The sequence below is a fragment of the Manihot esculenta genome, chromosome 4 (genome assembly GCF_001659605.2).
Source record: "Manihot esculenta cultivar AM560-2 chromosome 4, M.esculenta_v8, whole genome shotgun sequence".
In the NCBI taxonomy this organism is placed as follows: domain Eukaryota; kingdom Viridiplantae; phylum Streptophyta; class Magnoliopsida; order Malpighiales; family Euphorbiaceae; genus Manihot; species Manihot esculenta.
Window position 1 is genome coordinate 4,721,065 of NC_035164.2, and position 23,659 is coordinate 4,744,723.

General features: G+C 32.0%; 1 protein-coding gene across 1 annotated transcript; it reads right to left on the minus strand.

Annotated features, from left to right (window-relative positions):
• Nucleotides 1–17,989: 17,989 nt before the first annotated feature.
• LOC110613129 (transmembrane protein 230) lies at nucleotides 17,990–18,832 on the minus strand. The gene is made up of 2 exons (XM_021754094.2): nucleotides 18,454–18,832; nucleotides 17,990–18,324 (listed from the first exon to the last, which is right to left on the minus strand). Exons 1-2 carry the CDS (start codon nucleotides 18,641–18,643, stop codon nucleotides 18,203–18,205), a joined length of 312 nt encoding a protein of 103 aa, XP_021609786.1. The 5' UTR covers nucleotides 18,644–18,832; the 3' UTR covers nucleotides 17,990–18,202.
• Between the last annotated feature and the right edge of the window lie 4,827 nt (nucleotides 18,833–23,659).

Below are 23,659 nucleotides of genomic sequence, written 5' to 3' on the forward strand. Positions count from 1 at the left end.
CGAGATTATGTGCTTGGATAGATAGAGCATTTAATCATATCTACTTGGAAGTCTTGAAGTTTATATTTTGAATCTATGAATTTTATATAATAATTAATAAATCCTTTGATATTAACTAATTTTATAATTTATATTATTATAATATAAATTGTTTAACAGTGAAAAAACATTTTTCAAAAGAAAAAAATATTTAGAATAAAATGAACTATTTTAAAATTATAGTAAATAAAAGTGATAATTATTCGATTTAAATTGAATAAATTAATTAAATTAAATTGAATAAATTAATTAAATTAAACTGAATAAAAATTAATTTAATTTATTAAAATTTTCCATTTAATTTGATTTAAATTGATTCAATTTAATTTTATTATATTTTAAAATTTTAATTTAATTAGTTTGGTTTAATTTACGCCTAAAAATTATTTTTTAGTGAAAAACTATTATTTTTAAGATAACTATGGAGCAAAATTGAATAAATTTAATTTACAATATAACTATTGATTAATAAAATAAAGTACACTTAAAATTCATAATTTAACTTATTTAATTTTCACCTTTCAAAAAAAAAACTATTTAATTTTCATCATTGAACCATATAAATGAAAAAAAAATCCTATAAATTTTTTTATTTGATTTTTAATTTATTTAATTTAATTAAATTTTAAATCAACCGATTCAATGCTCATTTATATTCATTAATGAAAAAATTAAAATAAATTTAAAAAAAAGAAAACAAGAATTTCAATCCGTCACCATCATCATTAACAACCGCACAAATTTAGGAAATCAAGTTGAGCTGTAATTTCTTAATGGAACAATACTCTGTCTTTTATCTACTTACTATCACGTCAGTTTTGCATTATATAAAAAATTAATTTAAATATATATTTTATATGTAAAATTAAAATGCTTCATATATTTATTCGATACAATTTTTTTTAAAAATTAAATATTAAAATCTTTTTCTCACAGACTAATTCAAATATATATATATTTGGTTTGGTCATATGAGAAACTCACTTCAAATTCTAACTATTACAAATAATTTTAAATATAAATTTAACATATTTTTATTTTTTAAATTTAAAAATACTTAAACAAAGAAGTTTAAGAAATATCAAATAATATTTAAATAACTAGTAGAATTAAAAAAAATATTTTATAAAAAACTATATTTTTAAAAATTTAACTACTCACTTGCTTTAAATTAAAGTTTTTAATGGATTGAAAATATTGTGATTTTGTACGAACCGAATATGGAAAGATTTAAGAGTTCAATTTTAAAAATATAAAACTGATTCATTAATTATATTAAAATTTAAAAATTAAAATATAATTTATTTAAAATAAAATACTTTAATCACATTGATAGAGATTAAGTATTTACGCGAATCTTTTTAAGGTATTTAAAACCTGTTAAGTAATAGAATTATAAATGAAAAAATATTTAATTTGAATAGAGTGATTGTAAAATGATTTAAATAGTTAATATTAAAAATATAAAAATTGACTAATTAATTATATTAAATTTAATAATTAATGTATAATTTATCATTAATTATATATATTTTTAAAAAATCTCTTTTATAATCGGGCAACTTTATTTTGATTTTTTATATATATATTTTAGAAAATTTTTACGAAAGGATTTTTAAACTCGACCTATATATTATAAACTTAGAAAGATATATCGGTACAAAATCTAGGTTTATTTGTAATTGGTCCACTAACTCTTACTGTTCGATATAAATGGCATGAACGTGGTTGTAATATCCGGCTAAGCTCCGGTATCGGAATCCCAGCTTTTCGGCGGAATCTCCGTTGGAATCCGAAATTTCGAGGTCGGAATCTCATCTTTCCGGTGGAATCTTCGTTGGAATCCGAAATTTCAAGGTCGGAATCCTTTAGAAGGGTGAAAATTAAGGTTTTCTAAAATGTTTTATATATTTTATGGTTTTAATGAAGAAAGAAAAGTGAGTTTTTGAAGAAAATGTCTTGGAAGGAAAAGCCCAGGTTCGACCGCCAAACATGGTACTGATGCGGAAGCTCTTTTGGCCCCCGAAGGTGGTCTGGCCAGCCACCTATAAAAGGTCCCCTGTTGGAAAATGGGCGAGTTTTCTCTCTCCATTTTCAGGTATAGGTGAGGTTCTGCCCTTCCATGGTTGATTTTATGTTTTTTCCTTCAAATCCTTCAAGATTTTTATAAGTTTTTGCTTTGTTTTGAAGATTTTAAGCTTAAATCAAAGTTTTTAAGCTTGGAGACCTCTCGAGACCATTTTCTCCTCATCTCTGAGTTCGGATCACATCTACTCTCGATCTTCAAGAGGTAAGTGTAGATCCTCATCTATTTTTATGTTTTAAGTAAGTTTTAAAAGGGGTTAAGTGTATATAATGCATGTTTTTTAGTAGATTAATACGTTAGGGGTTTATGTTAGCTTTACGCTTAATGTGATGTTTATGTGTCGTTTATTGGGGTTTAGGCTAGTTTTATGCCCCTTATGCATGTTTTAGAATAGTTGGATGTGTGTTTTGGAGTGTTTTGGTGGCTGGATGCTTGAGGCAGAATCGAGTTCTGCCATCCTGGCGAACCCAGGTTCGGCCGCCAAAGCAAGGTTCAGCCGCCGAACCTGCCCTCGAAAGTTGGTGACTTTCGGATATGTGGAGACTTTCGGCCGCCGAACCTTACCCCCGAAAGTGCTTGACTTTTGGATCTGTAGGGACCTTCGGCCGCCGAACCTGCCGCCGAAAGTCCCCTACCCAGCCTTCCTTTACTTATTTTCTATGCATGTTTTGATGATGTTTTAGGGGGTTTTTGGGGAGATGTTTAGAGTCTTGCTAGAGTATGTTTGGTCCCTCATTTGAGTCCACCTGTGTAGGATCGGACCTGAAAGACCGAAGAGACCAGCAGTGAGTTAGCTGCTTCAGAGTCAGTTGAGTACCAACCAAAGGTGAGTAGAACTGAACTATATTTTAAAAGTAACTAAACTTTTAAGCATGTTCATGCATCACGAATGCCATGTTATGTAATAGGTTGTTTGCATTAGAATTCACGAATATGATGAATTGCATAATTTATTATTGATGTGGATGGATGTTGGATGACCCACTGGCCCTCGAGCAGGTTATGATATGATACGGATATGGAAGACCAGGACTGCCCATTCTACGCGTCCTGGCACTATGTAAGGGAAAGACTAGAGTTGCCCATTCTACACCCCTGGCATAGTTGGGTATGCTATGTTATGTTTAAGCGAAAGTCCTGAGAAGCTCCGTCGAGGGCCGGGCACATTGGATATGTAGAGGGTTACTGGTGTAATACCCGGCTAGACTCCGGTATCGGGATTCCTACCGTCCGGTGGAATCTTGGATGTCGGAGGCCGCTAGAAGGGTAGGAACCATGTTTTTATAAAATGTTTTAATGTGTTTTATGTTTTAAGCATGAAAGAAAATGAGTTTGTGCATGAAAATAGCATTGGAGGAAAACTCAGGTTCGGCCGCCGAACCCCAAGTTCGGCCGCCGAACATGCATGCACTTTGGGAGTGCTTTAGGCCCCCGAAGGCATCAGTGAGGGAAGTCCAGGTTCGGCCGCCGAACATGGCATGCATGCGGAGGCACATTCGGCCCCCGAACGTGGTCTGGCCAGCCACTATAAAAGGGTCCCTTAGCCGAAAACGGGCGAGCTTTTTCCCCATTTTCGGCCAAGGTGAGCTCTCCGCCGTCCCTCACCAATCTTTGATGTTCTTCCTCTAGATCTTTCAAGATTTTCATTTGTTTTAACTTTGTTTTGAAGATTTGAGCTTTTGAGCAAAGTTTTTGGAGCTTGGAGGTTCAAGAACTCAATCTCTCCCAACTCCGAGTTTAGGTCGTCTTTCTCTCGATCTTCAAGAGGTAAGAGCCGATCTTAAGCTCATTGCATGTTTTAAGTAAGTTTTAAGTAGATCTATGGGGGTAGAATGCATGTTTAGGTTATAGTTGTGTTTATGGGTTTAATGTATGTTCATGAACAATGTGGATGCTTGATGTGTTGTAGATGGGGTTTATGATGGTTTGAGGCCCCTAGGAACATGTATGCTTGTGTATGGGATTATACAGGTTTACAGGTTATATGTCAGGCTTGCTACGGGTCCCGGCGGCCTTAAGCCGATCTGGATCCTAGTGCCGGTAGCGGTCCGATTTTCGGGTCGTTACAGAGTGGTATCAGAGCCCTAGGTTCATATGGTCGGACCTAGAGTGTCGGGCTCATAGATGTTATAGAAGGTCAAGCACAATAGGAAAGGTCATGTCCACTAGGATAGGATGTGGAGTCCTGTCTTGTATGATGATGTGAAATGCCATGATGATATGCATGTGCATTAATGATATGCTATGATATGTGAAGCATGTGATGCGGGTTCATGTGTGCCCACATGAACCATATGATGCTAATGTTTGTGCTATGTGTACTGTTTTTTTTTCAGAAAATAGGATGAGAGAAACTCGTCGATTTGCACGATTGACTGGAGTACCACCTGAGGATGAGGGCACGAGCGCCCGTCCTCCAGCATTGCCTAGGGCAATGTCTAGCAGGTCTAACAGAGAAAGAGCAGCAAGAGACCCTAGAAGGTCTCTGGATCTGAGTAAAAGCATATCAGTGAGGGGAACAGTTCAGGGAGGAATGTCAGAGGGCATGGGGGATGATATGGATGTAAAGCAGAGGAGGGATGGCAGTCTGGGAGTTAGCATGTCAGAAGAGGGAATGGGAGAGTCCCAAGGAGGCACTCAGGCCTCGGGATTTGTTCAGCCACCCCACTACCCACACTTCTCACAACACCCCGGGTATTCGATGGGAGGTACATCGGATTACCCTAGCTTCACCCCTTATCCCACACAGATGCCATACCCACCATACTACCCACCATATTCACAATATCCAATGTACCCACCCCCCACCTTACTATCCAAATCCAGCAAACCCTACCTCAGAAAATGTTGCACCATCTCCACCACCTACAGAACCAGCAGCCCCAGTTACTCAGCCTTCTAGACCTAGTTCAGCCAGTGGGGAGCAAGGTCAAGATGACTGACTACATGAAATTGGGTGCTCCTCAGTATGAAAAAGGGGATGACCCATTTGTGTATCTTGAAAGAGTTAAAGTGATCACAAAAGAGATTGGGGCTGATGATAGTAGAGCCATTCAGATGGCTGGGTTCACACTTAAGTGCAAGAAGGCACGAGAGTGGTTCAAGAATTATGTGAACCCGAGAGTGGACAACATGTCTTGGGAGGAGTTTGCAAACGAGTTTGCAGGATGGGCTTTTCCCGATAGTTCAAGGGAGCTGAAGATGATAGAGTTTGAACAGTTGAGGCAGACGGAGGAAATGAGTGTAGAGGAGTACACCGACAGATTCTTGGAGCTGTTGCCTTTTGCTGGGCAAAGTCTGGATACAGATTCGAAGAGGTCAAGGAGGTATGTCATGAAACTCCATTCCAGGTATTCCTCCTTGATTCAGTCAGTGGACAGGGAGAGCTTCCATGCCATAGTAGATATGGCCAAGAAAATGGAGGCTAGTGTCATCATTCAGGGGACAGTTAAGCAGACAGTGGCACAGCCTTCTGGTTCTAAAACTCCGGGTGGGGGAAGGTTAGATCCCTCTACCCTGAGTGCAGCAGCTTCAGGCAGTAAGAGATGGGGTAAACCCAAGGGTAAAAAGAACAAGTTTTGGAGCAAAGTTAAGTCCAGTTTGGGATTTGGGAGTGGCTCAAGCTCTAGTGCAGATAATGCAGTTTGTGCGAGGTGTGGTAGGCCACACAAGGGAGTATGTCGGTTTGGGATGAACGTCTGCTTCAGATGTGGTCAGGAGGGGCATATGGCTCGAGAATGTCCAAGAGCAGTCCCGATGGCTCAGTCCCAACAGATAGCCTCAGGCAGTGTAGCGCAGCCAGCAGCTCCAGCCATGACTCAGGCCAGTGGCAGAGGCAGAGGGAGAGGGGCAGCCTCTTCTTCAGCGGGTTTCAAAGGTGAAGGTCCATCAGCTCCAGCACGGATCTTCACAATGACACAGCAGGAGGCAGATGCATCTAACACCGTAGTGGCAGGTAACTTAGTCATTGGTTGTTCAGATGTTTATGCCTTGATGGACCCTGGTGCATCTCATTCTTTTATTGCTCCGAGAGCCGTGGGGAGGTTGAGTCTGATGACTTCTGGGTTAGAGTGTCCTCTCTGGGTCAGTGGACCCAAGTGTGATCCATCAGTGGCAGAGTCAGTCTGCCAGTGTAGTCCTGTGTTTGTTGAGGGAAGATGCTTGTCCGCCGACCTAGTGGTTCTAGATTTGACAGACTTTGACGCTATTCTAGGGATGGACTGGCTATCTATCCATGGTACTACCTTGGACTGCAGGGACAAGGTAGTCAGGTTCAGAGGTCAGGATGGGTCAGAGGTCGTCTTCAGAGGAGACAGGAGGGGTACACCTAGAGGTCTGATATCAGCTCTTCAGGCTCATTGGTTGCTCAGGAGGGGATGTCAGGGGTATTTGGCTCATGTGAGAGAGCTTAGCAGTCAGGTTAGAGAGCCCGCCTCGGTGCCAGTGGTTAGAGAGTTCTTAGATGTGTTCCCAGACGAGCTGCCAGGTTTACCACCTGCTAGGGAGATAGAGTTCGAGATAGAACTGATGCCTGGAACCCGACCGATCTCTATCCCTCCCTACAGGATGGCGCCAGCAGAATTGAAGGAGTTGAAAGAGCAGTTCTAGGAGCTGGTAGACAAGGGCTTCATCCGACCGAGTACCTCACCCTGGGGTGCTCCAGTTTTGTTTGTAAGAAAGAAGGATGGATCCCTCAGACTTTGTATCGACTACAGGCAGTTGAACAAAGTCACTACCAAGAACAAGTACCCATTGCCGAGGATCGACGATCTATTTGACCAGCTAACAGGAGCGGGTTGTTTCTCCAAAATAGATCTGAGATCGGGGTACCATCAGCTGAGGATCAGAGATGAGGATGTGCCAAAAACAGCTTTCAGGACCAGATATGGGCATTTTGAGTTCCTTGTGATGCCGTTCGGGTTAACCAACGCCCCTGCAGCATTCATGGACCTCATGAACAGAGTGTTTAGCCAGTACCTGGATCACTTCGTTATTGTCTTCATAGATGATATCTTGGTGTATTCCAGGAATGCAGAGGAGCATGCCCATCATCTGAGGTTGGTTCTACAGACCTTGAGGGAACATGGCTTGTATGCCAAGTTCTCCAAGTGTGAGTTCTGGTTGAGGAGCATTTCATTCTTGGGGCATGTGGTGTCAGAAAATGGAATAGAGGTAGACCCCAAGAAAGTAGAAGCTGTGGCTAACTGGCCTAGACCCACTTTAGTGGCAGAGATTAGAAGTTTCTTGGGTTTAGCAGGTTACTACAGGAGGTTTGCTCAGGACTTCTCGAAGATAGCAGCTCCTCTGACCAGACTGACTAGGAAGAATCAGAAGTTCATGTGGACTGACCAGTGCGAAGAGAGTTTTGAAGAGCTTAAGAAGAGGTTGACTTCAGCACCAGTGTTAGCTCTGCCATCTAGTGATGCGGACTTTACAGTCTTTTGTGATGCATCCCGTGTGGGACTGGGTTGTGTACTAATGCAAAATGAGAGGGTGATTGCTTATGCTTCTAGGCAGCTAAAGAAGCATGAGTTGAATTACCCCACACATGACCTTGAGATGGCAGCAGTAATCTTTGCACTCAAGATGTGGAGGCACTACCTCTATGGGGTAAAATGTGAGATCTTCACAGATCATAAGAGCCTACAGTACATCTTGAGTCAGAGGGATTTGAACTTGAGACAGAGGAGATGGGTAGAGCTGCTGAGTGACTATGATTGCAAGATTCAGTATCATCCGGGTAAGGCGAATGTTGTGGCGGCAGTCTATCCCACATCACGGCAGAGAGGAGACCAGTGGTGAAGGAGTTTTACAAGCTCATTGATTAAGGTCTACAGTTGGAGTTGTCTGGTACAGGTGCTTTGGTTGCTCAGATGAGAGTGACACCCGTGTTTCTGGAGCAAGTGGCTTAGAAACAGCATGAGGACCCGGAGTTAGTGAAGATTGCCAGGACTGTTCAGTCAGGCAAAGACAGCGAGTTCAGATTCGACAACAAAGGGATCCTCCGCTATGGGAGTCGTTTATGTGTACCAGATGACATAGGGCTAAAAGGAGACATTATGAGAGAGGCTCATTATGCAAGATACAGCATTCACCCCGGAGCCACCAAGATGTATCAGGATCTGAAGAAAGTTTATTGGTGGCCAGCTATGAAGAGAGAAGTGGCACAGTTTGTGTCAGCCTGCGAAGTGTGTCAGAGGGTGAAGCTGGAACATCAGAAGCCGGCTGGAATGCTTAACCCGCTACCTATACCAGAATGGAAATGGGAGAATATAGCTATGGACTTCGTAGTGGGGTTACCGGCGACGTCCAACAGATTGGACTCCATATGGGTGATTGTGGACAGACTCACCAAATCTGCTCACTTCATCCCTGTCAGGAGTGGCTATTCTGTGGACAAGTTGGCGCAGGTGTATGTTGATGAGATAGTCAGACTGCATGGAGTTCCTGTTTCTATAGTGTCAGATAGAGGACCCCAGTTCACCTCCAGGTTTTGGCGGAGTCTGCAGGATGCCATGGGTACCAGGTTAGATTTCAGTACTGCCTTCCATCCACAGACAGACGGACAGTCAGAGAGGACCATCCAGACCATAGAAGATATGCTAAGAATGTGTGTGCTGGACTTTGGCGGTTCTTGGAGGCAGCATCTACCTTTGGTGGAGTTTGCCTACAATAACAGTAATCACGCTAGCATCGGGATGGCTCCATATGAAGCTTTATATGGAAGGAAGTGCAGGTCACCTGTTTGCTGGGAAGAAGTTGGAGAAAAGGCCTTGGCAGGGCCTGAGTTAGTAGAGATCACCAGCAAGGTGGTACCCTTAATCAGAGAAAGAATCAAGACTGCTGCAAGCAGACAGAAGAGTTATGCAGACATCCGCAGAAGGCAAGTAGAGTTCCAGGAGGGGGATCTGGTATTGCTCAAGGTGTCTCCAATGAAAGGAGTGGTTCGGTTCGGGAAGAAGGGTAAGCTGGCCCCGCGGTACGTCAGACCCTTTGAAGTCCTGCAAAGGATTGGGAATGTATCGTACAAGCTGGATTTACCTGCTTCAATGGAGAGAATCCATCCGGTTTTCCATGTTTCTATGTTGAGAAAGTTTGTGTCAGATCCGGGCAAGGTTCTTAGTGAGCCTGATGTGGAGATCCAAGAGGATCTCACCTATGTTGAGCAGCCGGTACGGATTCTAGACACTCAAATCAGGAAGCTGAGAAACAAGGAAATCCCGATGGTGAAAGTCCTTTGGAACCACCACAATATGGAAGAATGCACCTGGGAGACACGGGAGTCCATGCTCCAGCAGTACCCTTATCTTTTCTAAGGTTAGTTTCTTATATGTTTCATGTGTATGATATGTTGTATGCCTTGCATGTGCTAGTTGAGGAACATTCGGGGACGAATGTTCTTAAGGGGGGGAGAATGTAATACCCGGCTAGACTCCGGTATCGGGAATCCTACCGTCCGGTGGAATCTTGGATGTCGGAGGCCGCTAGAAGGGTAGGAACCATGTTTTTATAAAATGTTTTAATGTGTTTTATGTTTTAAGCATGAAAGAAAATGAGTTTGTGCATGAAAATAGCATTGGAGGAAAACTCAGGTTCGGCCGCCGAACCCCAAGTTCGGCCGCCGAACATGCATGCACTTCGGGAGTGCTTTAGGCCCCCGAAGGCATAAGTGAGGGAAGTCCAGGTTCGGCCGCCGAACTTGGCATGCATGCGGAGACACATTCGGCCCCCGAACGTGGTCTGGCCAGCCACTATAAAAGGGTCCCTTAGCCGAAAACAGGCGAGCTTTTTTCCCATTTTCGGCCAAGGTGAGCTCTCCGCCGTCCCTCACCAATCTTTGATGTTCTTCCTCTAGATCCTTCAAGATTTTCATTTGTTTTAACTTTGTTTTGAAGATTTGAGCTTTTGAGCAAAGTTTTTGGAGCTTGGAGGTTCAAGAACTCAATCTCTCCCAACTCCGAGTTTAGGTCGTCTCTCTCTCGATCTTCAAGAGGTAAGAGCCGATCTTAAGCTCATTGCATGTTTTAAGTAAGTTTTAAGTAGATCTATGGGGGTAGAATGCATGTTTAGGTTATAGTTGTGTTTATGGGTTTAATGTATGTTCATGAACAATGTGGATGCTTGATGTGTTGTAGATGGGGTTTATGATGGTTTGAGACCCCTAGGAACATGTATGCTTGTGTATGGGATTATACAGGTTTACAGGTTATATGTCAGGCTTGCTACGGGTCCCGACGGCCTTAAGCCGATCTGAATCCTAGCGCCGGTAGCGGTCCGATTTTTGGGTCGTTACAACTGGTGACAAGTCCATCCTTGATGTGTATTGTTTGTGTTGTGATGCATTTCATGAAAGCACATGTTTTATAAATTGTTTTTACTGTTCTGCTCACTAGGCTCTTGTAGCTTATCCCTTTCTCCTAACCCTCAGGTTTGCAGGATCACAAGTAGCTCTGGGAGAGTCAACAAGGTTTTGGGTAAAGTTTAATGTAATAGATTAGTAGTGGACATGTAATATATTGTGGATTAGTATTGTGCTTAGCCCTAATGATGGCTTGAATCCCAGTTTACATGAGCTTTAAATAAAATGTTTTATGTTTATGATATGTTGAACCAAGTGAGGCATGTATGTTGACCATACTGGAGCATATGATGAGGGCTCTAGTATGGGTTTTATGTTTTAAGTTTATGATATATGCACGGGATGAACTTGGTTATATGGAAAATTTAAGTTTTTATGTAAATGTATGTTCATGTATGAGATTCTATGAGGTATGACAGGTTGTATGTTAGGCTTGCTACGGGTTCCGGCGACCTTAAGTCGATTTGAATCATAGCGCCAGTAACGATCCGGTTTTCGAATCGTTACAGTGGTCTATTATTATCTTTCTTGATAATTTAAAAAAAAAATTATTATTTAATTCTTATAATATAAAAAATTATTAGTTAGTTTTTTAATTTTATAAAATATATTAAAACATTATTAATATTTTTAAAAGTCTATTTATACTTTTAATTATTAAATATTATAAAAAAATTTAAAATATTTTTAATACCGAATGATTAATTAGTAATTTTTTTATAAAATTAAGAGATTAATTAATAAATTTTTTAAAAATATTATAAAAATTTTAATATATTTTTTAAATTAAAAAGACTAATTAATGATTTTTTTTAGGATTAAATGGTACTTTATTTAAAAAATTATAAGGATTTGTTTGCCTCTTAATTTTGTTAAAAGATTTAAATGATTTTGGGACCTGATTTTAAGGATTTGAAAGAGGCTTTAAAAAAAATTATATAAAAAAATTTGAAGGTGCACTAAATGTGTGGGGAAAGTATTCTCATTTCTCTACAGGAAGGAAGATGTGGGGAATATTTGTTTCAGGATAAAGGGACAACTTGGATAAGGAACCCAGACCTGTCTGGTAGTCCTCATCTTTTTTCTAATTTTTTTACTTTTTTCATGATGTTTTTATACCTGTATTGGGCTGTCCACGATTTGATAGGGGTTGCGGTTCTGATTTTAATTTCGGAATTATTTTTTTATAAGAATTTAAACTAAAATCAAATTTCCATTTTTTAAACTTTTAAAAATTAAAACTGATACTGTTCTTGACAAAAAAAATTAAAATTAAAATCAAATATCTAAATAAATATAATTTAATGATTATAACATCTACTTTTTAATTTCAATTTAATTTAATACGATTTTTCAATTCGATTCGAAATTTTAAAAAACAGTCACACCTCTAATTCTGAATCCATTTAAAAACTCATACTAAATCAAATTTATTTATAATTCTTATTTAATTCTAGTTTTTCACTGCAAAATGAAACTTTATTCGTTCCTGAATCATAATAGAACCACACTGAAAATTGATTTTATATATATATATATTTTTTATTTTTTTATATACTATACACTATAATTTTTTATATATATTTTTATTTTTTTAAATATATTACATACTATAAATATAATTATACATGTTTATGTTATATGTATATTATATATTGTTATTATGGACAATTTGCATATCATTATTATTTTGTATTCATTTTTTTCTTAATAATTTTAATTGTAAAAATAATAAATCATTGTATCATTCTTAATTAAAAGTGTGTCACTATATATTTAATATATTAATTATTTATTACATATATATCATATAATTAAAATATTATATAATAAAAGGGTAATTAAAATGTATATTGAATAATATATTTATATTATATTATTAGTCATAATTTTTAAATAGTTTATACATATAACATAATTTATATAAATAATTAACGTTAAAACTTGAAAAGTAATTCAAGAATAACTTTGGATGAAAAAAATGCATAAATTTGTTTTAAAGATCGAAAACCAAACTGAATCAAAGAATTAAAAATTATACTAATCAAAATTAAACCGTACTCAATTTCAGGTCAGTTTTGATTTCTACATAAATCTCAAAAAGGAAACCAAAACCATACACTCTACACACATCTGGCCGTTTCTAGGCAAAAGGGATTTGGTCACTAAGAATGTCAAATTAGCTTCTTTGGCTGGTTGTCTTTACTTGAATATTAGAAAAGATCAAACCTCAATATCGTAATTTTCAAAATTTTGATTTTTAAAGGGTTACAATGCAGACCATCAAACAGATTTTCTCAACATATTTCTATAGTTTATTTCATGAAATCTTAGAGATTAGGGGTTCAAGTAAAACATTCTGGACTCAAAAGGAGTGAGCCCAAGAACAAAAATAAAGGATTGTAGTCATGGAAAATACCCAGATTTTGTTAATTCTTTTTTTTTTTTTTTTACTAATGCAAATTTATTTATTTTAGTGTCAAATTGTCAATGCCCAGAACTATATCCAAGCCCTAAAAACAATTGTTGGCCCCAAAAATGGGCTGGCTTCCACCTTTTGCGCCAATTAACGTTATGAAGGTTTTTTAAGATAATGAAAAGTTTTTTAGGATTTAAAAACCTTAAATTTATATTTGAAAGAGAGAAATGATTTTTAAAATAAGGTTTTTAGAGATTCTTAAAAACTTCTAAACACCTTCAGTTTTAACCTACCAAATTGGTGGGTTAGAAAGTTTTTTTTTTTTAATCTTTAAATATTTTTAAAAAATTGTCTCATCAATAAAAAATTATTAAAATTTAAAAATTCTAAAAAAATCTTACCTTATAAAATATATCTCAAAAAACAAAACTTTACTATACTTCCTTTCAAACAGTGGGTAACCTGTCTACTTAAACCTGTTAATCTCATGCTGCCTTTCATAAATTACTGTTCTTTTAAAGGAGAAAGAACATTAAGAAAAATCCAAAAAGTTTGTCCAGCTATACAAGTTCTCATTCCCGATGATATTGACGAAAAGTTTTAGATTTGATCTTGTCCCATTACCTCTCCGTGACCTTTAGAAAAAAAAAAAACCACCCCTCTCTTTAACGTTTAAACTACTTAAAAAATTTGATTAATAAAAAACATTTTTATTATAAAAAAAATTATTTTAAAAAAATTATTACTTTAAAAAAATAAATCATTTTTCATAGAATTCTTTATTAAAATCTTTATATATAAATTTATTAATAAATTTTATTTTTAAATTAAAATTAAACAAAAGAAAATAAATTACGTTGTTTAAAATATTTTCTATGTTAAATATTTTCTGAAAAAATATTTTTTAAGCTATTTTTCATAAATAAATGAAATCTTAATCTCTATTTATTTAGAGAAAATAACTTACTTTTGAAAAATATTTTTAAAAAATATTTTCTATAAAAAATATTTTCAATAAATATTTTTTAAAAAAATATTTATTTTTCATTCTTTTATTATAATTTAAATAATAAAAAAATATTAATAAATTTATATATAATAACATTAATTAGATTCATAAAATCCTAAAAATGATTTATTCTTTTCAAAAGATAAAGCCTTTTTTAAAAAATTGACTACACTTTTAATTTTGATCGAAAAAAATATTTTTTATTAATCAATTTTTTTAAGTGTGATAAACATTGAAAAATAAATATTTACTGTCAAATAAATAGAGGCTTAAACTCCATTTATTTCAGAAAAAATATTTCATCTAAAAATATTCTATATATTTTTTAATATTTGGAGTAATCAGGAACATTAACCAATAAAAAATATTTGTACGATCAAAATAAAAATTAAATCATTTTAAAGAAAAACTATTTTTTTTTAAAAGAAAAAAATTGCATTTTAAAAGTTTTATTAAAATTTTTATAAATTTATTAATATATTTTTTATAATAAAAAATAAATTATTTTATTACAAAATATCTTTTATAAAAAAATATTTTTTAAATATAAATTATTTTACCTATTTTATGTAAGAAAATAAACAGAGGCTTAGCCATCAAATCAAGTTGTAGATTTATTGTTGAATCATGAACAAGCCAATAATTGATTGAAACACAGTACTCACCTGACCAGGTGCATTTCAAATCAAAATCCAACCTATCTAACAAAAAATTGGATTAGATCGGAGATAGATTTTTTTTTTCTTTTCAAAAACAAAATAATTCATTAAATTTCATAAAAACACAGAATTGAATTGGAGCTTGAACCAAAAGGGACCCTGCTATTGACTCAATTTCTCTACCCTTAAAACTGAATTGCCAATTCCAACCCGCCAATATGAGAAACTATCAATTTTATGGGACCAAGTCCTTTAAGTTTTATTTATTTATTTCCTGTTGTTACTTTGGATGCTCCAAAAAGCAAATTGAATTCACCTAGCATGAATTCATTGTAAACAATCTTAAAAATCAACAGGGGCAACGCAAGACTACAGCAGATTCATTGTAGTTCAAGTGAAGTGACAATCAAGAAGCTCAACAATTAATATGCGTATCCATCTTTATGCAAAGTTTTACTAAGCTAGCCGGTTGAAGCAACCAAGGAATTCAAGAAATTCATAATAAATACTCAGGAAGCTTAGAATTATGATTCAGTTGCGTCTATTAAAGTCTCAAGGGCACTTTTGCAATGTTTAAGCTGTGTTAGAAAATCTAGCCTTCTGAAGGAGTCCTACGTTCTGCCTGCTCATTCTTGTAAAGCTGCCAGACAAATTGATCAACATGAATTTTAACTATTATGCTCCGAGTTGTGATGCAATTCAATTATAGATGTAATGCCTATGGAATCTTATTTTAGGTGTGATGTCTAAACCTTTTATTTTACCTTCACAGCCTACAAATATTCTCTTTCTGTATAAATTTGCTTCTCAATTCCACCATTTTCACAAATCCAAGCAGTTCCACCTAAATCCTGCTCAATAAACCCCAAACTCACTCTTAATTCTAAGTCCAGCAGGCTGTCCTGTATCACTACACATTGAAACTTTTATATGATCGATATCGGTCACATCACTCCACTCATTAGTCAATATCCCTTCTATGGAGGGTTCAGGCCAAGAAGTAACATTGAAAGTAAGGATCAGCTATTAATATAGACACCAATTTTGACCAGGAGAGCAACATCCCCAAAACTATTGTAGATTTCTAGGGTCTTAAGACTCTTTAGCATAAATAGCATAGCAGAAGCATATTTGCTAAACATAAAATGTATCTATTACATGGGAGCTCAGCTACATTTATTATACAATATACATATAGTCATATACGAGTAACCAAGGTTCAACTCTTACTTTTTATTTGCAAAAGAAATCTGAAATATACCTGAGGGGTTCAATTCCAAAGGGATTCATCACTATTGCATGCTAGAATATTAACTTATGAAGATTAGTGGTGAGCTTAATTGCCTTCACCAACACCGGCAAAGTAACCATGACGCTTACTAAGGCCTTGTTTGTTTTAGGGGAACTTAGCTAAGGAAGTAGGAGTTCCTTGGAAACGTAAAAACAATTCTTGTTTGGTTGGCCACATTTACCAAATGCCCAGGAAGTCATTAACTTCCACACAGTAAATGAATTACCCACCCCACTCCAAGTAAATAGAGTTCCTGAGCATAAATTTATTCCTCTTTCCACTTTACCCTAACTCTTTGCTTTTTTTTTTGTTCTCTCTATTCTCATTGTGGCTCCCATGATCTACTTTGTTTTTGCCATTTAAGTAAGAATTTTTTTCCTTCATCAATTCTATTAGTGTTCTTTGATTATTATTCTAAATTATGAAATTTGGTCTTGACATTTTCTATTTTAAATATTTGTGAGAAAAAATATTTAAAAGAGTAAACAATATAAAATAAAAGAGAAAATAATTTCATTATTTTATTATTAGACCTTTTAATCAATTTGAAATTGCTGAGTTTATAAATTTAGTGGTCAGGTAGAATTTATTTCTCCACTTGTACACTGCACTTAACATGTTATCAAATTGCAACTATTGCACACTTCTTAAATAAGATGCCCTTCCACTTTGTTTTCTCTTTTCAATTATTTCACCTTTCCTAATTTTCTAAGTATAATTGTTGATTATTATATTATAAAAAAATTACATGTAAATTGTTATGTGATTTGAGTGTTGGATGTTATAAAATATGTTATATTAAATTAATGATTAGTGTTGGTATTAGAGTAGGGGTTTTTATGTCATTATTAAATCCATTACAACAGTTTTACTTCTCAGGAATTTAAAAAACCAACCAGACAAGTTAAAACATACTTCATGGGAAATAACTTCCGAGTAATATACTTATCAGGAAATGAATTACTCAAGAAATAGGTTGTTTTGAACCAAACGAAGCCTAAGTCTCCAATGGCTTAAATAACAAACACACACAACCAAGAGCTTACTCTCTAAAGGTCCTAAATCATTCCACGATCAACCTAGGAGTCAAGGATAAACTACAGAAAGATAATGCTAGGCCACAGAAAGCCTAGAGAATATCAATTTACAACATGACCATTCAGCCCAACATGAAGCCGAAAATTCTGACTCCATTACACCTAAACAAAACAAAAAAGTGCCTAACAAATCAGAATGCTCTATATCTAAGAATAACAATCATGTAGGCAAATGCTCTTACGAAAGAGCAAAGGGTAAGCATTCCAAATTTCCAACGCTAAGCAAAAAATAGAGCAACCTAGATCAAGGAGACAAGGGGGAAGAAAACAAAATCATCAATTAGTATTGAATCTTGGCAAGAATTTTGTATATGACATTTGTCTACTATTCACCATTTATAGAAACTACACAAGCGACAAAGGGATTTGTTAAAATTGTGATTTAAATTGAAAAGAACTACAGAAATAACTCAAAATGAAATGATATTGCTAGAAAATAAGGCTCTGTTCAAGTTCAAGCAATCTAAACAACTCAGAGTCCAGGGTGACATGCTTCTGAGTGTTACATGGTCAATCAGAATGCAACAATCACAAAAATACAAGATCCTGACATGGATATGAAGTTGTATTTCCCATGTTTAAGTTGGATTAGCAATTATGAAGCTTATCCAGTGAAAAATGATAAGAGCATCCTCACTTAATGTCATACTAGTTTTCTTACTGGTTTGTTTAATGTATGAATATTATGACACACTGGCAAAATGTTTATGTTGGACAAGTTGCAGTCTTACTTCAAAAATTAGTCTCAGATTTGGTAACGGGATCATCTCCACGGGGAATGGAAAAAAAAATTAAGACAAACCAATAACCAATATTACATTTGAGTTTGGATGGAAAATTCCCAGTGTATGCAATGATGTATCAAAATAAAATGTTCATCAGTTTTGCATTACATGCACATTGATACTGGAGAATAATTTTGATACCCATATAGCAATATGCAAGACAAGGAACTGATTTTTTACGGTAAATGCTTTTAGGTGAGAGCTAAAACACATCCATTAAGGGAGCAAAACACAAAACAAAGGAGGAGTTCGAAATAGAAAATATTATTAACTAAGATAACGATAATGTAAGACACTACTCCAGTATATTGCAACAAAAACCGTTTGTTCAGAGCAATTAAAAAACAAAAATATTAAAAGAAATAAAGAACCACAAATACATTAAAGGAAGAAGCACAAGTAGAGAAAGATCTGTACATGAGTAGTTGGGCCAAGCTGGAGCTTGAGCTTAAGATTAACTAGACAGGAGGTATGTTGGCGAAAGAGAAGCCTTTATATCCCTTATAAGCGTAGTAAGCAATCCTCGTATAATAAAATCCTGGTATAAACAGAACTACTCCCAAAATAGCAAAGAAAAGCCCTATTCCAAAAAAAAAAAAAGCAAAATTGAGCTGCTATTCGAAGACAAACCCTAATTTCCCAAATTAATAACGAAATACAATAAATAAATAAACTGAAGCACATGAACAAGCAAGAAAAAGAGGAATACCATGAGCACGGTCACCGCCGATTCTGTTAGAAGCCATAAAAAGACCTAAAACGATGCCGACAAGGCCGAAAACAAGGAGAGAGACGGCGAGAGCGATCTCTTTGATAGGAGGGCGATTGTTGACAACATATGAAGTCTCAATCATAATGTCGTCGTCCGTTATGGAGAAGGCGTGGTCTACGTAGGCCATATCTCGGAGGAAGAAGAAGAAGAAGTAGCAGCAGCAGTTGTTTCGTTTGCGGGCGTTAGATTCAGGCGATGGGGGTATTTAGCAAGCGTAAATGGTGATGAGGTCGGGTGCTTTTCTTGGACTGTAAAGTTGGAAGAAAAAAGACTTTTCAAAACTAAGAAGAATTAATCTTCTCACTCTGTCGTAGAGGCTACGTAAGTGCATAGCTTTAGATTGCCAAATTGCCGTCTTTTTTCCTTTCTGTTTACAGTACTTTGCAGTTTATCACACTTTAAATTTTAATAATATTGAAATTTTTTTATTTAGTTATAATTACAGAGAAACCACAAATTAATTTTAAAAAATACATTGTAATATTTTTAATAAAATTATTATTTTTTAAAAAATTATTAATTAATTTTTAATTATATAAAAATATCATTATACATTTTAAATTTTTTTTATAATATTTATTGATTAAATTTAATAGAATGAATAATTAGTAATTTTTTAAAAAATTTTAACATTTTTAATGTATTTTTTAGAGTTTTATTATATCATATAATTAAATAGTAATTCTTTTAAAAATTAAATATTTATGTGTTTTAGTAATTTATTTAAATATTTTAATTTTAATAAATTTAGTCTAAAATTAAAAGACGAAACAAAATTTATTGCAGAAATTTCATTAAAAGTAAAATAAAATTTTGAGGATCCATAGAAATCTATAGTTAGTCTTTAAACCAAATGATACATAAGAAAATTTTACTCTTATCCCCATAAAAAATAAAATTTTACCTCCATGTCCCCAAAGTTTTTAATATATGTTATTTAATATTTAAAATTTAAAAATTATTTTAAAATAATAAATTATGAAAAATAAAATAAAATAGAACATATTATATATATATATATATATATATATATATATATATATATATATATATATTAATTTTATTAAAAGAATATGATAATTATTAGAAAGGTGAGGTGACTTTTAATTTTTTTTTTATTAATTAATGTGTAAGGAGTATTGATTCAATAAAATATAAGAAATTATTTTATTTTTAATCTTTTTTATTTTTTTATTATAGGTAACGGTAATAATTTTAGGTAACTTTAAATTTTTTTTATTTTTCTATATATTTCAAAATGAAATCGTATATTATAAGGAGAGAAGAGAGAAAATATATATATATTTTTATAGATATAAAGATAATAAAAATATAAAATAAATAATAAAAGACAGTTTTTTTTTTAATTCAATGTTTAACCTGGAAATCTTTGATTAAATCTTTTTTGTAATTTGTTTTAGGCTAAATTTCAGTTATCACTTTTAAATTTTATTTTATTATTATCATTTATCACTTTTAAATTTTATTTTATTATTATCATTCAATTTTAATTTGTATTATAATATATTTTAACACGAAATTCCTTTAGATACTTTTTAGAATACTTAGCCAAACGCTGAAGGGGACATGTTTAGGTGGATTTAAAATAAAAATAAAAATATTTTTCGAGAAAATAATTTCTTAAAAGAAAGAGGCAGCTATTAGCTTAGATGCGTTTTTGTTATAATTTTTCGTTTTAAAATTGTTCCATTGTTAGGGATGTCCCACCGGTTCTTTTTGCAGATCAGTAAAATAATAAGAAATCGGATGGTTTGGGAGCAAACATTTTATGTAATTAAATTAGCAAAAGGATTAAAAAGGTATTTAATGAAAAAATTAGATAATAAAATAAATCACATTTTAAACCGAACCGAATAAATCGAAAACTAAAATTTTAATATTTATAAAAATTAAATTAATTTTAGTCAGAAATTAAATCGGTTTGATTTAATTTGATTCAATTTGATTTAATTGGTTTGAATTTTTAATAATTTTTTATTTTTTACGCTTTATTTTTAATATTTTAAAATTTAATTAGAATATTTTTTAATTTTTAATTTCTCTATATTATTGAAAATTATATATTATTATCACTAATCAGTTCGGTTTATTTTTTAAAATTTTTTTTCTGCTCAAAACCGAATCGAACAGAAAAAATTAAATTTTTTATATTAAAAACCAAATCAAATTGAAATAAATAAAAAATCAAACTAAAATTTTAAATTAATTCAGTTTAAAGATTTTTGTAGTCTTATTTTAATAAAATTTAAAATTTGTTATTGGGTTTTAGTAGATAAGAATTTCTTCCCTAACTCTTATTTTAGGATTATAGTTAGGGTGAACAATCCATCTATTCGATTTAAAATCGAATTAAACTAAATAAATCAAAAATTAAAATTTTGATATTTATGAAAATTGAATCCAACTGATTTTAGTCAGAAATTGAATTAAATCGAATCGATCTTATTCAATTTGGTTTGATAAATTTAAATTTTTAATAAATTTTTTTTTACTTAAAAAATAATTAGAATATTTTAAATAATCTAATCTTTTTATATTATTGAAAATAATATACTATTACGATTTGATTTTTTTATTAAAATTAAATCAAATCAAAATAATCAAAATTTTTAAAATAAAAAATCAAATCGAACTAAAATAAATAAAAAATTAAATCAAAATTTTAAATTAATTTAATTTGATCAATTTTTTTAATTTAAACTAAATTATGCTCACCCGTCTATAATGTACCATAATATATAGTTCATTTGGATTTTTAAATCATAGATATGTTATTGTAAATTTTATTAAATTATTATTTTTATATAATTTTATTAAATTACCCTTAACAATTTAATATTTTATCTCTACCAATTAAATTTATTTCTTTTATAAACTTATTTTTATATAAATAATTTTTTAGAATACAGTTTCTAAAAATAAATAACAAATATAAAAAATAAATTATTTAATTTAAAAAATAAAAAACATAAATTTACATCCATTTTATTAATTGCCCCATGTATTTCTTTTGTTTCACCAATTAAATTTATATTTTTATATTTTTTTCAATTACAGATATTAAAATTTTCCATTAAAGACCCATACAGTTTAAGACTTAAAAGTTTAAAATTTAAGGATAATTATAAAATTTTTTAAAAATTATATATATTTTTTTATCATTTCTCTTCAAATTAAAATTTATAATATTAAAAAATAATTTATATAAATATTATTATAATTTTTTTAATTTTGTCAATAATTTATTACCAATTTATCTTAATTTAATCCCAAATTAACTCACCTCCTAAATTCACTAATTATTATTATTATAGTTTTAAAAAGTGAATAATCAACAATATATATAAATTGTATTTCATAATCTGAAATATAAAATAAATTTAAAATTATATATCACATAATATATTTTCAAGAATATAAAAATAATAAAGTAGTTATAACTATTTTTTCATATGTTTTTTAAATAGCATTTTTAAAATTTTCAACCATATTATTGTTAATTATGTACTTTTTTAAACTATAATAATAATTAGCATGGATATAAAAAAATAATTTAGGGAGTAAATTAATTTTGAATTAAATTAAAAATAAATTGATATACTACATTAGTGATAAAATTAAAAAATTATTATTATTATTATTATAATAATATAAATTAATTTTTAATATTATAAATTTTAATTTTAGACAAACTTTCCAAAAGAAACCCAAACCTTTTTAAAAAAATTTTACACTCAGCTCCTAAACCTTCAAAACTTTATCGATTAAATCCTTGTAATATTAAGTTTTAATCAATTGGAACTTAAATTTTATTGATATAATATAAAAATGTGATGATGATGTTTCAAATAATATGATAATTTTATTAATTTTTAACAGAATATTTAAAGTTAAGATGTAATTTAAATAAATATAAAAATATAAAATTTAATCGGTAAAAAAAAACGTACAGTAATGTAGTTAGTAATTTTCCTAAAAATAAAGTATTATGCTTCCTATAAATTTTGTATTCTAAGTTTTAGGGATTGCCTCTAAACAAAGAATGCTTGCCTTCTCTTTGGATTTGGAATGCAAAACAAAGAAGAATGCCAAACAACCTTGCAAGGGATATAGATCTTTTGCTTTTTGAGTTAGAGAGTTATTACCTCTAGCTAGGTTGATCAACATCCCATAGTAATTTTTTTGGGTTTCAATAGAATTGAATGTAGTGAGGTAAATAGAAAAATAAAATTAATTATATTTAAATAAATAAAATAATAATATTAAAAAGAAAATAAATACGTTTTATTTTTCTTACAGCAAAAATATGAAATCATTTTAATTGAATTATTGTAAATCATAAACTATTTAAATATCCCGTCTCTAATAATATCCACATAAATTGATAATCGAAAAATTTTAGAACATTTAAGAAGGTGAAAAATTTTGAGTATTATCTCTCTGTCTTTCTTTACAAAGGCCGGAGGCTCTCAAAAATCTCTCTTAATGTCTCATAGGAAATCTTTTCATACTAAAAATATTTATTTATTTAACTAAATAAATTATAACTATTATCTAGAATTTTGATAAACAGCTCATATAAATTATAGACAATTTTAATTAAGTTTCTACATAATTAATTAAATCAAAATCGTAATTTTTTTAAATTATAATTTTATTTCAATATCAATTTATATGCAATCAAATTCTACTTGATTTAATTTCTTATTCTATTTTCTCATGCAATTCTTTAGTTGTGTGACCTATTTGATTCGAAATATATTGACCACAAATATAATTAACTAATTAATTAAATTGAAGGATAAGAATATTGAATAAAAATATATCAAAACTATCCAAATATTTGTTTAACTTAATTTTTCAAATAAGGGTTTTATCAGTGTAATTAATATATTTTTATAATAAATATTACGATAATATTTAATATATGAAACATGTCTGTAACATTAAATTATATTCAATCATATTAGATCTCATCTATTAGTTATTGACCAATTGAATAAAATTTTAAATTTTATTTGCTAATTGCATTCCATATTACATAAGTATTTTATGATTAATGTGGTGGAACAAATTAGATATTTTCTAATTTAACTTAAGTGATGAATTCTATTCAATCACA